A 16,863-nucleotide genomic window follows, 5' to 3' on the forward strand; every position below is an offset into this window, starting at 1 on the left:
CTTGTGTAATGACATTTAATGGTTTCCATGGCATCTCCTTGTGTACGAGGTTTTATAGTTTCAATGGAATCTCCGTGTTACTGTATGAAGTAAAATGGTTCCCAGGTCAACACACACCACCAGTAACAAGTTCGCATGTTCCTGTGCATTCGATGACTCTCATTAACAGATTCAATGATAATCATCAAATGAAATTCGAAAAAGGTTCAACTAAAACTCCCCTTGTAAAATTTAACAATGATCTCTGAAGATTTTCAGTGGGAAACAATGATTGCATAAGCAGCGTTATCTTAATTTGGATTTTTCAAACCTTCAATATCGATTATATTAGATATTCCCATATTCATACCATAAACCGACATGAGGGCAGACTAGCATTTTGGGGCTTTAATTTCAAGAGATACACACACAGGCTCCAGCCTTTTCTATATATATAATTAATCCCATGACATTTTCTAAACTTGAAAAGCACTTCGCAAAATTAACTCAATTAACTGGTTTTGCCCCTCCCCTTTCCAAACACTACACCTACTGACGATACACGGTATCTGATACGAAATTCGGTTTCATACTCTCTAAAAGTCTAAAATGTGGAAAAAGATATAACATGCGGATGGGAAACACATAGGCCGTCATATGGGTCTAAAACTCGGTTATTTCCCTGACAAATAATCTCTTAATCGATCTATTCACTGAACTGTATTCGAATTCAGTACTTATTTAATAAAGTTTGCTTTTATACGAAATTCATCAACTCAGTTCCCCCCAAGAGCGAGAAACGAGTTCCATTTTCCAATATTACTAAAAACAAATCAACACGTAAACTGTATTATAAAGCCTCTCAACCTTTATTTCCAATACAGTGTGATGTACTACTAGTACAACTACAAATTTTTCATAGCATGACAGTATAAAATACTTCTTATATGGATTAGTTGGTGTTCGCCACACGAAGGGAAATAACCTTTAGATTAATTGTCCATACAAAATGTGGACAATACAAAGGGAAATAACTCTTTACTCGAAAAAAAACCTTTGTCTGTACAAGAAAATATAAAGAACTATATCAATCACGCTTTCATCTGTTTGTTTCGAAGTTGTTAATGATTTTATCACAAAGCACACGCGTAGATCTACAAAGCATGATAATTAAAACAATTGCTATGAAATTTAAATGAATTTCTCTCAAGATTATTATCTTTTACAGAAGATGTACATATTGGACACACACACTTGCTCACTGGTGACCAGAACAAAGTAGTAGTATCTGTAGCAGTGTACCGCCAGGCATGTATGGAACAACAGTACACAAGTCCAAACTAGAACATCCTCGATACTTCAGGGATTACGCTCACTTACACTATCTGCATCCCTGGAATATGTCATGACAAAATTGAAGGCTCAATGTGCACAACCTTGTTGATGCTACAAAAAGATTAGTTTAATAATACTTTGATGTACATCAAAAATTGACTGGCTTTGAAGTTGGGCGTCGCTTCTCTGTGATCTTCAAAGGACATGTATCAGCCTAGTAATTGGGTCAGGTTTTTCTACCAGAGACCAATCAAATAGCTAGTAGCTAGCCTTCAATTTTTCTACGACATATTCGTGGGGCACAGAGATCAAAAATGAGCCTACCCCCTGGAGTATTGAGGATGAAATTTGACATGTCAAGCGTGTTCTTCCATTATCCTGACCGGTTGTCTGCTATCGTGTTCTGATCAGTCACAATATCTGACTTAAATTCTCAAACATGTGTAGTAGTATACAGTTCTTACCAGTGTAAACACCGATACCGATAAACATCAATAGACAAACAAAAACAACTTTTATATTATACTTATTCATGATGATGATGAAAATGGATAGTTTTTACAGAATGAACAGCTATTTCTATGATATTAATATTAAACTGGGTGAATAAATTCCTGCACCAAATCTTAGCCAACTTAATTGAAAGTTCAATAGTCACTGCGTTTTCTGTAAGAATTTTATAAATTCAATCAGTTTTAACTTTACTTCTATGTACTGTATTACAAGCTAATGAAATATTCATTATTAACACAACTATTTGTGTACGAGTGCCTGCCGAGTGATATTGATAGACGTATGATTGGGTTGGCCTTAGTAAGCAGTACAAGTAACAGGTTATCTTTATTCTTCTTCACCTGAAAATATAGAAAAAACAGAAACAAGTGTAATAAAAGATCCATCACAAATTAAAAATGTCAGTATAGTCTCAGGAAAAAAATTGTCTTGTCAGTCTGTTGTTGTCAAGAAAAAGGAAGGTGATTTATCTTTCACTCATCATGAAATATATAGCTTTAATATTCAATTTTGAAAATTATGTATATGTCCTAAAAGTCAAATAAAGGACATCAGTCGAGGGATTTTTTGTGTGGTGAAAATGGTGACTGCACTAATCAATATATATTCCATAAAGTTGGAGCCATTGACAAGCACCACAATGCTGAAACCAAGAAAAGAGAACAATTTCATACAATGGTATCATTTCAATGACATTCATTCTCATAATGTAATTTTCTTCAAAATATTATATCATAAATGCTTCAAATCAAGATAGAACAGTATTGATTCAATCATATTTGAATTAATGAAATTACTTTTTATCCAAAAATATTTTTTCAAATTTATGATTTATGATTTATAATCTGGTTGGACAATCTCATCAAGTACAACAGAAAGAACCCACTTGAAAATCATGTTAAAAAAGTTTGTTGGAAGATATATATTGTCATGAGCTTGATCAACAGAAAAAATATTTAATTACATTTTATAATGATAATAATAGTTCCTGGTGATGGTGGCCATCTCATGTTCCATTCGTCACTTCCATTTCCTCCTCCTCCTCTTCCACAGCATCTCCTGGAAGAACAAAAAAATAACCAATCCTCTTTAATTCACTTACACACACAGACATCAAATAGTCAAACCTTGTGATGTTACAGCTGTCACACATCAAAAAGTCAAATGTTGAAATGTTAGACACACAAATCAAATAATCAAACTCTTCATGCTATAGTCAATCGGACACTGAACAAATTCATATTTAGTAAAACAGTGAAATATTTGCATGAAAACACAGACAAATCTACTGTTACAGGACCACAATCAAACTGTACAAAAACAAGAAATTCAGTTAATATTGATCTTTGTTCGGGGCATTTCTATCTCTGCAACAGCTTAGGTCATATTACAGCATGTCAATAACTAATGGGGCCACACTACAGCTAAGTCATATGTCTTCTTATAACTGGGCTATAAAACAGCTAAGTCATATGTCTACTTATAACTGGGCTATAAAACTGCTAAGTCATACTTATAACTGGGCTATAAAACTGCTGGTGTTATATGTCTACTTATAACTGGGCTATAAAACTACTAAGTCATATGTCTACTACTTATAACTTGGCTATACAACAGCTAAGTTATATGTCTACTTGTAACTCGGCTATAAAACAGCTGGTGTCATATGTCTACTTATAACTGGGCTATACAACAGCTAAGTCATACTTATAACTGGGCTATAAAACTGCTGGTGTCATATGTCTACTTATAACTGGGCTATAAAACAGCTGGTGTCATATGTCTACTTATAACTGGGCTATAAAACTGCTAAGTCATATGTCTACTACTTATAACTTGGCTATAAAACAGCTAAGTTATATGTCTACTTGTAACTGGGCTATAAAACAGCTGGTGTCATATGTCTACTTATAACTGGGCTATAAAACTGCTAAGTCATATGTCTACTACTTATAACTTGGCTATAAAACAGCTAAGTTATATGTCTACTTCTAACTGGGCTATAAAACAGCTAAGTCATATGTCTACTACTTATAACTGGGCTATAAAACAGCTAAGTCATATGTCCACTTATAACTGGGCTATAAAACAGCTGGTGTCATATGTCTACATATAACTGGGCTATAAAACAGCTGGTGTCATGTCTACTTATAATTGGGCTATAAAACAGCTGGTGTCATATGTCTACTTCTAACTGGGCTATAAAACAGCTAAGTCATATGTCTACTACTTATAACTGGGCTATAAAACAGCTAAGTCATATGTCTAGTACTTATAACTGGGCTATAAAACAGTTGATGTTATGTCTACTTATAACTGGGCTATAAAACAGCTGGCGTCATATGTCCACTTATAGCTGGGCTATAAAAAAGCTGGTGTCATATGACCATACAACGTACTAATAAAGAATAACTCAAAAGCTAATAAAAGGTTTACAATCCTGAAATGTCACAACATAAACCTAACAGCATGACACTCACTCAAATTATTCGGACAATCAGCTTACCATGCCCCAGTTATATGTTCCAACAATACATTTTATCCAAATCAAACGGCGATCAAATTCCGAGTGATTCGCTTCAATCGAACTCAGTGAGGAGGTCCACCTTTTTCCAATGGCATCTTCCCGCGACATTATTATGGACCTGCTCGTAAGTGGCACTATTGGCAAAGACCCGGATGACACTTAATGGCAATAAATGCCGTAAAGTTGTCCGATGTTGTTAACATAATGATATCGTGTAACTACAGAGCAATATCAAAGAACAACCAACCTGACACGACATGAACATTACTGCATGACACTTTAGTCATTTTATTCTGACGTTAGGCTAATCATGCCCCAGTTGTAAGTCCCAACAAACATTTAAGAATACCTTTATTATCAACCATTTCTCAGATAAGTACATATTAATCATGGCAGCTTAAGTATTGAGAACTAAGAGGTTTTGAGATCACGGGGCCTGATGTACCAAGGAAGATACCAGCAAGAGGAAAACAGTAGATCCAAGAGATGTTTATCTACTGTTGTGACTTATCCTACCTCGGAGACGTTTTATTTCTCGGCCAGGAATGATGCCCGTCTTCAACATCTGGTTCAGCCTCTCCACCTCATCCAGTGTAGCAGCTTGTGCAATGGCAGTCTACCGTACAAAAATGTTGACAGTTTATGTACAATGTTTCCAAAACATTACAACCTGTCTGGGGTACATATCAAACTTCAATTCCTAGTATTATACAAATAGAGACTTTGTAATATAAATTCAGTAAGTTCAAAGAAATGATACAGAAGACTGATTTTAAACAAGAATACTTGTTAGACTGTGGTATGGGAGAATCTGGAATAGTAGCATAGTTTGTATGTACTTAATAGCTAAATAACACTAAAAGGAGGCTATAAGGCACGACGGGAAACAAATATATTTGAAATGTATAAGTAATCAATTTACTTTAAACACTACCAACTTATTTATATCCTTTTGAATGACCCTATATGTGGCATATTTACATGCATGTTTTCAAGCAACATTATTGTGCTTGCTATCTATAATCAGCAAAAACATTTTAACACTAGCTATTAGAATGCAATGTGATTATATTACAGATTATCTACCTTGATAAGTTCGACGTCCTCTTTTGAGGGTCCTGTGGGTCGTTTCTCTGCCAACTTTTCTCCTGGTGTAAACGTCTTGCTTCGTTTGGCGACCTCTTGGGCCAGAGCCTGTCCTTTCTTTCCTTTAAACATCTTAGCTGCAGTTTCACGCTCCTTTTATGTGAACAAACAAATCTCATAATGAAATTGTATGAACATTTCAAACACACTACACTTTTCAAAAGTATGGAATTGCAATAATTAAAAGAACACTTTGATGTTTAAAATTCAAATCATCAATAAAACATGCATATTTTTGTGTACGTATAAAACATAGAACACAAACAGGACAGTAAGAAATTCTTGACATCTGGATTGTTAGGTAACCTAAGTTCCTAAGACAAAAGTGTGAAAGGATGAAACAAGAGGCCCTGAGGGCTTGTATCGCTCACCTGAATATGAATATTAAAGCAGTCATAGCAAAATATTCTCATTAAATATTATATTGCATTAAAAATATTTCCCTCACAAACTTTGTCGGCTCTATCTGTTGAAACTACCTGATTCTGTGCTTTTTTATTCTTCCACAGAAGTTGCTCGACATATTATTCCCTGTGACCTTGTAAGTAGGTCAATGTCATTTTCCTTCTCAAATTGGTTAGCTCTATTCCAAAAAGCTACCAGCCAAATCTTATGAATCCATTCCTTTTAGTTCTTAAGAACAAATCCTTTAAAATGTTGTTGACATCTGTGATCTCTAAAGTAGGTTGAGGTCATTTTCATTCGCAAACTTTGGTGAGCTCTACCCTAGGAAGTCACCAGCCAAATATTTTAATTTTATGCCATTCGATTATTCAGAATAAGTCATTTGATGTTTTTGACATATTTGACCCATGTGACCTTGAAAGAAGGTCAAGGTCATTTTCGTTCTCAAACTTTGTTGGGCTCTATCCCATGAAGCCATCAATCAAATATGAGGATTATATACCTTTTAGTTCTTCAGAAAAAGTCATTTGGAAGTGTTTGACACATATGACCCCTGTGACCTTGAAAGTTGGTCAAGGTTATTTTCATTCTCAAACTTTGTTGGGCTCCATCCCAGGAAGCCATCAGCCAAATTTGAAGATTCTACACATTTTAGTACTTTAGAAGTCATTTGAAGTTTTTGACATATTAGACCCCTGTGACCTTGAAAGTAGGTCAAGGTCATTTTCGTTCTCAAACTTTCAGCCAAAAATCATGACCCTAGGCCTGTCCGTTCTTCAAGAAAAGTTGTTTAAAGGAAAAGTTGACAGACGAAGATGGACGCCGCACCACGACATAACCTCACTTGCCCTTTGGGCAGGTGAGCTCATAATAATTTGAGGTTCTTGTAACCATTTTATCACAACCTAGTTTGTAGGTCGTCTAAAAGAGGTTCACAATATATTATCCATGGTTAAAGGGCCTTTGCAGACAGCCAATATCTTTTTCAACTCCCTGGGGAGCATACAGCCAGTGATGCCATTTCGGCCCCCACAACTAGCTTTCAACAATTTTAGCATTGCCAAACCATGTACTCATTTACAGCTTAGTAGACTGGAACAAGCAGAGTAAAGTATCTTGCTCAAAGTGTTGTGCCTTGACTCGAACCCGCAACATTTCTGTCACGAGCCTTGCATCCTACCACAAGACTACTGTGCAACCGTATTTCTAGCAAGTCATCATCCTCGATACTCTAGAGATTATGCTCACTTAAGCTCTCTACACCCCTTGAATATGTCATGACAAAATTGAAGGCTCAGTCTGCATCAGCTTGTAGATGAGACAAGAAGACTAGTTTGATCCTTTGATGTACATCAAAAGAATCTGGCAGTGGCATAACAGTAAAATTGACTGACTTTGGAGTCTGGTGTGATTCTTCTGTAATCTTCAAAAGACAGGTATCAGGCTAAAGCGGTTGGTCAGGTTTATTTACCGGAGACCAATCAAATATCTAGCTACGTGCCTTCATTTTGCTATGAAATATTCCAGGGGTGCACAGACCGAAAGTGAACGTAAACCCTAGAGTATCGAGGATGGTGATTCTGCTTAAGCCTAGTAAACCTGATCTGTATCCCTCAGCTCTCATAATCACGGTCATCGGCAGTCTAAAACACTTGTGACTATTTCCTTTCAATGGATAAAAAAACCAAAAGCCAAAAAGGCGAAATTTTAATATAATTTTGAATGGAGTGTTTTGATACAGAATAGAAAGGAAGTTGTTTTGATATAGAAAGGAAATACTCATCAAATATTTAAACTTTTGCCTCATAGAATGTTTCACATCATCGGGATAGAAGTCAGGTCCAGAATAAAAGTCACAACAAAATGTTGGGCTCTATCATAGGAATTCACCAGCCAAATATAAAGATTCTATACCTTTCGGTTCTGCAGGATAAGTCATTTGAAGTGCTCGACACATTTGACCGTCATTTTGGTTCTTAAACTTTGTTGGGCTCCTACCAACAAAGCTTTCAGCCAAATATCGTGACTCTAGGCCTGCCCGTTCTTCAGAAGAAGTTGTTTAAAGGAAAAGTTGACGGATGAGGACAGACGACGGACGCCGCACCATGACATAAGCTAACTTGCCATTTAGGCAGGTGAGCTTATAATAAATTGAGGTTCTTGTAATCATTTAATCACAACCTAGTTTGTAGGTCGTCTAAAAGAGGTTCACAATATATTATCCATGGTTAAAGGGCCTTTGCAGACAGCCAATATCTTTTTCAACTCCCTGGGGAGCATACAGCCAGTGATGCCATTTCGGCCCCCACAACTAGCTTTCAACAATTTTAGCATTGCCAAACCATGTACTCATTTACAGCTTAGTAGACTGGAACAAGCAGAGTAAAGTATCTTGCTCAAAGTGTTGTGCCTTGACTTGAACCCGCAACACTTCTGTCACGAGCCTGGCATCCTACCACAAGACTACCGTGCAACTGTATTTCTAGCGAGTCATCATCCTCGATACTCTAGAGATTACGCTCACTTAAGCTCTCTACACCCCTGGAATATGTCATGACAAAATTGAAGGCTCAGTCTGCATCAGCTTGTAGATGAGACAAGAAGACTAGTTTGATCCTTTCATGTACATCAAAAGAATCTGGCAGTGGCATAACAGTAAAATTGACTGACTTTGAAGTCTGGTGTGATTCTTCTCTAATCTTCAAAAGACAGGCAATATTTACCAGAGACCAATCAAATATCTAGCTGCATGCCTTCATTTTGCTATGAAATATTCCAGGGGTGCACAGACCGTAAGTGAACGTAAACCGCGGAGTATCGAGGATGGTGATTCTGCTTAAGCCTATTAAACCTGATCTGTATCCCTCAGCTCTCATAATCACCGTCATTGGCAGTCTAAAACACTTGTGACTATTTCCTTTCAATGGATAAAAAAATAAAAAGCCAAAAAAAACGAAATTTTAATAAAATTGTGTATGGATACAGAATGGAAAGTTAGTAGTTTTGATATAGAAAGGAAATACTCATCAAATATTTAAACTGTTGCCTCATAGAATTTTTCACATCATTGGGATAGAAGTCGGGCCCAGAATAAAAGTCACAAAAAATTCAAGAGCATTTTTATTTTCATATAATTCTATTCTTCTTTTTGAAGTATATATCCAATTGAAACAAGAATAATCATTACTCAGAAAAACTCACTTTTTATATGTTAATATTTAGGGACAGAATTTTCTTTAATTTGATAGTGAAAGTTCAGCATTATCAAAGAACTTATTTCCCACACAAATTGTTGGGATCTATCCAAGGAAGTCACCAGCCAAATATAAAGATTCTATACCTTTCAGTTCTTCACGAGATGTTATTTGAAGAGTTTGACACATTTGACCTGTGACCTTAAAAGTAGGTCAAGGTCCTTTTTCGTTCTCAAACTTTGTCGGGCTCTATCCCAGGAAGCCACCATCCAAATATAAAGATTCTGTACCTTTCAGTTCTTCATGAGAAGTCGTTTGAAGAGTTTGACACATTTGACCCCTGTGACCTTCAAAGTAGGTCAAGGTCATTTTCGTTCTTAAACTTTGTCGGGTTCCTACCAACAAAACTTTCAGCCAAATATCATGACTCTAGGCCTGCCCGTTCTTCAGAAGAAGTTGTTTAAAGGAAAAGTTGACAAGACGTGGACAGAGGACGGACGCCGCACCATGACATAAGCTAACGTGCCCTTCAGGCAGGTGAGTTCATAATAATTTGAGGTTCTTGTAATCATTTAATCACAACCTAGTTTGTAGGTCGTCTAAAAGAGGTTCACAAATTATTATCCGTGGTTAAAGGGCCTTTATAGACAGCCAATATCTTTCTTAACTCCCTGGGGAGCATACAGCCAGTCCAGTGATGCCATTTCATCACAAACAGCTAGCATTCAACATTTTTAGCACTGCCCAACCACGTACTTATTTACAGCTGAGTAGACTGGAACAAGCGGAGTAAAGTATCTTGCTCAAAGTGCTGTGCCTTGACTCGAACCCGCAACACTTTTGTCACGAGCCTGGCATCCTACCACAAGACTACCGGGCAACTGTATTTCTAGCGAGTCATCATCCTCAATACTCTAGAGATTACGCTCACTTAAGCTCTCTACACCCCTTGAATATGTCATGACAAAATTGAAGGCTCAGTCTGCATCAGCTTGTAGATGAGACAAGAAGACTAGTTTGATCCTTTGATGTACATCAAAAGAATCTGGCAGTGGCATAACAGTAAAATTGACTGACTTTGATGTCTCGTGTGATTCTTCTCTAATCTTCAAAAGACAGGCACTATTTACCAGAGACCAATCAAATATCTAGCTGCATGCCTTCATTTTGCTATGAAATATTCCAGGGGTGCACAGACCGTAAGTGAACGTAAACCCTGGAGTATCGAGGATAGTGATTCTGCTTAAGCCTATTAAACCTGATCTGTATCCCTCAGCTCTCATAATCACCGTCATCGGCAGTCTAAAACACTTGTGACTATTTCCTTTCAATGGATAAAAAAATAAAAAGCCAAAAAGACGAAATTTTAATAAAATTTTGTATGGATACAGAATGGAAAGTTAGTAGTTTTGATATAGAAAGGAAATACTCATCAAATATTTAAACTTTTGCCTCATAGAATTTTTCACATCATTGGGATAGAAGTCGGGCCAAGAGTAAAAAGTCACAACAAAATTCAAGAGCATTTTTATTTCCATATAATTCTATTCTTCTTTTTGAAGTATATATCCAAATGAAACATGAAAAATCATTACTCAGAAAAACTCACTTTTTATATATTAATATAAAGGAAAAGTTGATTGACGAGGACGGACGGAAGACGTCCACCAAACCATGACATAAGCTCACTTACCCTTCGGGCAGGTGAGCTAAAAAGTCAGTCAGAAACTGTGATTACATAAACATTCTATTCCTGTTGATGATTATCTGCATGTATTCATCAACCTCTGATATTTTTCATCAAGTAAGAATACTCATGGAAGAACACCTTTTCAAATAACCGCCGTAACCAAAAGCCGGCACAGTTATGTAAAAGAAATGTTTCATTTTCTTTATATTCAGTTTTAAGAAGATCTCAAATATAAAATCAATCACCTTAATGATAGTTTAATATGTTACCCACCTTTTGTTTGATTCTCTGGAAGTCTAGCACTCGTAGCTGTGGGACCTTGTGTATCAGGTACAGCCTGTACTGCTTCTTTGTGGTAACAGGATTCCGCAGCAAACTAGAGTTAAATACACAAATCGGAATCGTAACCAGCTTTCAAAACGTTAAGAAAAAAATAATTCCTATTTTAAAAGGGTGGTTTACAATTAGTTTAACCGTCATTAAAAAGTGAAAGGTCATGATTGCAGTCTAAATTTGTTTGTAACTTTAAAAGTTAGTCGCAGATTTTTTAATTTGTGTGTTGAATTGCGACAATTTATTCCTCTGCAGCGATTGGTACAGACAGAGGAGATGATCAGTGCAAATAAATGACCATTTTTTTGTTGTTAACTTGAGTCACAGCTCTAACGTGTGTTGTCTGGCAAATACATACCAATGTTAGTGTGATTTAAAAGAGAAAACAGAAAAAGACCATGTCTCCCAATTATTGATTCTTTTATTGTGACATACCTGAGAAATTTTAAAGACTTAATGGAAGTAAGATGGTCGAGGTCTCCCAGTTCTTGCATATTGTTATTGGTGAGAATAATAGACTCTAAGCTGGGAAGGCATTCTTCAAGACTCTCTGCTATTCTCCTGCAAATATTTGAGAGTAAGTGCAAAATTAAACTTAAATTATCACAAGATATCAAACAGAAATAACACTGTGTAGAAGTAAAATCTTGTTGTTTTTTTTAATATTACAAAATAAACACAAAATATTGCTGTAGGTCACACTGTTCCACCAGCAAAATACTCACACAATTCTGTTATTATTGAGCAGCAAGCATTTAAGACGGCGTAGTAATGGAAATCCATCCACCTTTCTTATATCATTGTCAGAGAAGTCTATTGTATCAAACTGGTCCTGCAAAAAAAGGAAATATAATTCATTTTTTAACCTTCATTGTCACTTTTTTGATAAAAAAACAACAACCCAACATTGACATAAAACTCACAACAATGTTTCTTCATATAAAATTGCCAGTTTCTGTGGTTTTTGTTTTCAACCTAATTTGGAAGCAAATGCCATCAAATCTGTGACATTTTTTTCGAGATAAACTCTAGAAATACAAATATACACACAAAAAAGACATCTCAATGATGCACACAGCCTCCTTGGCAACTGTAAAGTTCTTAAATCATATACTCCATAGAGAAAACGTATCTAAAAGTCACCCCTGCAGTATGATTGATTTATCTAAGGCTGGTAAAAAATCTGCAGAGTTGTCGAGATGTGCTCAGAAACAGTTGGGCACAGGTTGATGGACGGACACACATAAAGGAGGAATCCATTTGTATATAACATGTCCAAATCTTGGTGCAGGAAAGTTACAAAAATAATCATATTTACTATCTTATTTTTGTTCAAACAGATCCAGAATGAAACAAATTCCAGCCAATTATTTTTCAACATTTTTTGCAACTCCAGTAAAACTGGTTATAAAACAAACCTCAACATGCCTAAGGAAATTTGATCGCTACCAGACACACGAGTGTTTGTAGCAAACTTGCTTCACAATAAACTTAACATACTTTCAGGCTTATAGTTTACTGATGTACTTGGTAAATTTTCCCAAAAGCGGAAGGGAAAATGTGTTAACACTATGACAATACACTCACTAGAAATACTAAGTGTTTTATTTCTGGATATTTAAGTACATGTACATCAAATATATATGAAACATTTTTCATATCGATATATTTAGTGACTGTAAGAGTTACTTTTTCAATGTTCGAACACTTGAAACATTTAATTCAACTTACCAATGTTGCTCCGAGATTTTCAATCACAGGTATTTTGTAACCTGAAAGTGTAAATATTAAACATCAAACAGGAACTACACAGGTATTTTGTTACCTGAAAGTGTAAATATTAAACATTAAACAGGAACTACACAGGTATTTTGTAACCTGAAAGTGTACATATTAAACATTAAACAGGAACTACACAGGTATTTTGTAATCTGAAAGTGTAAATTTTAAACAATAAACAGGAACTACACTGGTATTTAAATTGTGACAAGACATCTTTATACTAGTGTGAACAATGACACACATTTTTAAAGTAGGAAAAGAAATATCACCGATTCTTTTCACTAAAATATTAAATTGGGTTGGGAATTATTACTTCACAAAGTGATACATATATTGCACAAAGGCTATCTATCACAACCAGAAAGTGTTAATGTGTGATGTTTTAATGACTAGTATGGGTCGTGCCTTTATCAGACAAATGACTAGTGAAGCGTATGTACACAAAGGTGTAAAAAAAATTATGACTTGGCAAAAGTGATGTTGATTTGGATTCACTATAAGCAGATTCACAATTACATGTATCTGTTTCATACAATTCCGTTTGTTGTGTCACAGCATAAAGTGGTAACTAAATTACCTGGCTATACATGGTCAATAAACTGATGTAGTTTTTGCAATATTTGCATTATAACCTTTAATTCCATTTTAAGATGCTATTTTTTTCCCTGACTTTTCCTGATGGTGTAGGTACCTCGATGAAACTACAATGTACACTTGATTACTTAGACAGAAAATCTTGTTCATTCAGCCCAAGGTCATACAAAATAATCCTTTAAAATATCAGTTTTCACTCGAATAATCTGGGTCCTAAGAAAACGACTTTTTATTTAGCATGGGATGCATCCATGAAGAAAGAAGCATTTCCCCCTGGACAATCAACAATTGGAGTAAAATATGACTTTAAATTATATCAGCTATCCTGAATATGGGTTGGTTTGACCCACTACAGATAGCCCAAGTTTCCTCTGGCCCTATCACCAGACTTGCACATTTTGACATAAAGATGACTGCTGTTGAGGTGCTGATGTGTAATGTGGTGAGGTAAACCGTCCTTATTATCACGAAATGCTGCTAAATTCTGTCAGTCGAGTCCTCAGCGTTCAATTATTAAAACTTTCCCACCTTAGCGGCGCTATTGTGTAGGTTATAAATGAAAATTACACAGGAGTGGCTAATGATATAATCACCGTGTTGTTTCATAGCAGATTGTTGGTGTCAAAAAATTACATTTTCACCAAACAGTGTCAGAAAATTCCATGTTTTCGTATAGTAGTGCGCTCTGGCCCTTCACCAGACAACTATATGTCCAACTGTTTGCCGGGCCAAAGTCTGGTGTCAGGACCAGAGGAAATTTGGGCTACCTCTCAGATTGTTTCACACTAAATAGAAACCTATAAATATAATGTGTGATGTCAAAGTATATATAGATCATAGCTGACCAAGGAGAATACATTTTGCATGCATATGGAAATTCTCTGTGAAACCAGACTTAATATACCATACATCTGATCGGGGCATACAATATCTTCCAAAATCTATTAAATAAAATCGAAACAATCACCTATGAGCAGACTACCCTATCATTGAACAGGTTGGGCACAACGGCGCATATGGGTAATAATCCTGCATTTGGAATTGTTACTCAAATGAGTAACTGTTACCCAAATGCAGGATTAAAACAGCAATCTCATCCTTCAAACCTTTATTCTATTCCTAATAATTTCATATCGAAACACACCTAACGTAATCTTCAACTTGTTGAAGTCGGGTCATAAGGTGTAAATATAACGGGGGGGGTCAAAGTCGGAGGATTGTTGATGAAAAAAGATATCATTACTGTAAATCTGCTAATGACCAATACATCGGATAACAGTCGACAAATGCATGTTGTTATAACTGTTACAGTTTTTGCTATGTATTGCTTATTAACAGTAAGCATACTAAACGTGTTGCTCTCCGGAAGTTACCTCTCAAATCAAGTTCGCGGTCCCTGACTGGGTTTGTGTATTGTGCGGATTGTTCTATTAATTCTGCAGTTAATTTCACCATTCTGCCAGTGCAAGTACTTCAGTTTTGTAACTGTTTTCAGTAGCTCTCGTCTGTTTACAGTTTGTCCATCATATTAGCACGAATTATTAATAAACGTCAGGTAAACGTTTCTTTTTCCCGGCGTTTTGTTTTCGTTCGCGTGGTCACAACTATTATTGTGCGCATGCGTGAAAGGAAATCAATATTTAAGCCTAAAATTGGGGTTGTGTCCGGAATTCCGTAAATAGATAAAGATTTCATAGAATTATCACACTTGCTATGCATCCAAATAAAAGGGGATAATGCACACACTCTCCAATTTAAGAAATTATGAATATTCTGATTCATATCAGTTTTCCTCTCTGAGACTCCGTACACCCGACTCAATCTCGTTGGCAATGACAATTTTGGATTCCTCAAAAAGTCGTTGGAGATCTTCAGTCCAATGAAACGCGGGTTGATCTGGTTTGAGCAACTGACGGAAAGGAAGCATATTTTCAGTCATACTGAAGGCATACGACACCTATCTCGACACATACGCTGTTCTATAAAACATGTACTTCGATGTTCCGTCCCCTGCACCGATCCGGACTTCTGGTCGTGTCACAAAGAAACCAGCTTGGCATTCATGTTATAAAATGTCCAAATAACAATTGACTTGTTTCTACTTGGAACATTTCCTAAGAGTTATACTGTCTGTTTTGCAGAGACTCAGTGCTTCATTTTGTTTATTTTAGGACAATTATATTTGGACATTTCTTAATATTTCTCATATTTCACATCAGTCTTTGTTTCTAGGACTCATTAAATACGAGTGAACCTATTACTCGCGTGTACCAAAGACTTGGGGGAGATAGAGGATTTATGTTATGATAAGTTTCTATACGTAATTCATGCTAATTATTATTTTGCAATTTACCACTACTTTTAATTTGTGTGTCTTTTCAGACCGTGTTCATTGCTGAATAAACATCTTTTAAAGTAAACGGAACAGAGTCCCATTTAGTGTTAAAATTTCTGGGAATTATTTGCACTTCCACCTGCAACTGGGGCCATTCTTTTCCCAATACTCACCTCTAAGGAATATGAACAGTATGTAGATCTAATGAACTATAAAAGAGTAATTTTCCCCAGTCGAATCATTGGGTTGTTTTTATTTATTTACCATGGTGACTTATTTTCAGAAAGCGAAACAGGTCATCTCTTATTGTTCTGTAAAATGGTGTGTTTTGTGATTCAAATAATTCTTTAAAATAACACCTAACACATCCAGGATATGTAGTAAACGATGTCCATAGTTGAATAAATGTTCATTTCAGTTAAGAGTTGCCTCCCTTAGACCACCGATTTTGCAAAAATGTAACTCGAAGCAATAAGTGGTTTGATCACATGCATAACTGTTATACGTCTCTGGTAAGATGAAGTTTTTTTTTCGCATCATATCAAATGAAAGAAAGAAAAAACCGCACCCTTAAGATAAAAGTTAATTTTAGTGAGCTAAGCAACATATTGTGCTTACTTGTTACAGCCCAACGCATTTCATTTTTCAAAGGAGTAAACCTGTTATCAACACGAGACTCAAACGTCATCAAGATGACCAAACGGCCTCTAGGGCAGAACAAGTCGATAACTATTTTTTGTTCTTTATAATTATTGTAGATAAGTAGTTGTAAACAGTGTCTCTATAATCTTCGCCGTTTTATTTCCGTGACATTCATCGTGTCACTTATTTCATTTGAAACCTTTAACATTAAGAACTTTTAAGTTAAAGTAAATTTCCTAAAACAGATAATGTTGATCTTTTCCAATGCTGACGACGGCACCAAGGCACCGGATGTGATGGACAATAGTACAAGGCACGGGAGTGATGGACAATAGTACAAGGCACGGGAGTGATGGACAATAGTACAAGGCACGGGAGTGATGGACAA

At 36.0% G+C, this 16,863-nt stretch overlaps 1 protein-coding gene across 2 annotated transcripts; it reads right to left on the reverse strand.

Moving 5' to 3' along the window:
* Positions 1 to 824: 824 nt before the first annotated feature.
* LOC110456058 (U2 small nuclear ribonucleoprotein A'-like) lies at positions 825 to 15,112 on the reverse strand. 2 transcript variants are annotated; one of them, XM_021506591.1, is made up of 9 exons: positions 14,872 to 15,112; positions 12,854 to 12,894; positions 11,848 to 11,954; positions 11,558 to 11,683; positions 11,063 to 11,165; positions 5,441 to 5,593; positions 4,871 to 4,970; positions 2,792 to 2,886; positions 825 to 2,168 (listed from the first exon to the last, which is right to left on the reverse strand). In XM_021506591.1, exons 1-8 carry the CDS (start codon positions 14,951 to 14,953, stop codon positions 2,834 to 2,836), a joined length of 765 nt encoding a protein of 254 aa, XP_021362266.1. In that variant the 5' UTR covers positions 14,954 to 15,112; the 3' UTR covers positions 825 to 2,168; positions 2,792 to 2,833. The 2 variants fall into 2 exon arrangements, with proteins under 2 accessions (XP_021362266.1, XP_021362267.1); XM_021506592.1 differs by lacking the exon at positions 825 to 2,168 and adding an exon at positions 2,176 to 2,470.
* Between the last annotated feature and the right edge of the window lie 1,751 nt (positions 15,113 to 16,863).

The sequence above is a fragment of the Mizuhopecten yessoensis genome, unplaced genomic scaffold (genome assembly GCF_002113885.1).
Source record: "Mizuhopecten yessoensis strain PY_sf001 unplaced genomic scaffold, ASM211388v2 scaffold8497, whole genome shotgun sequence".
In the NCBI taxonomy this organism is placed as follows: domain Eukaryota; kingdom Metazoa; phylum Mollusca; class Bivalvia; order Pectinida; family Pectinidae; genus Mizuhopecten; species Mizuhopecten yessoensis.

Bases quoted from the DNA above. Each gene is read 5' to 3' on its own strand.
- LOC110456058 (XM_021506591.1), bottom strand. From the start codon at position 14,953: ATGGTGAAATTAACTGCAGAATTAATAGAACAATCCGCACAATACACA. The intron at 5,594-11,062 runs GTGGGTAACATA...TTCACATAAAAG, and splicing joins TCCAGAGAATCAAACAAAAG to GAGCGTGAAACTGCAGCTAA. The intron at 4,971-5,440 runs GTAGATAATCTG...TTTGTACGGTAG, and splicing joins AGGACGTCGAACTTATCAAG to ACTGCCATTGCACAAGCTGC.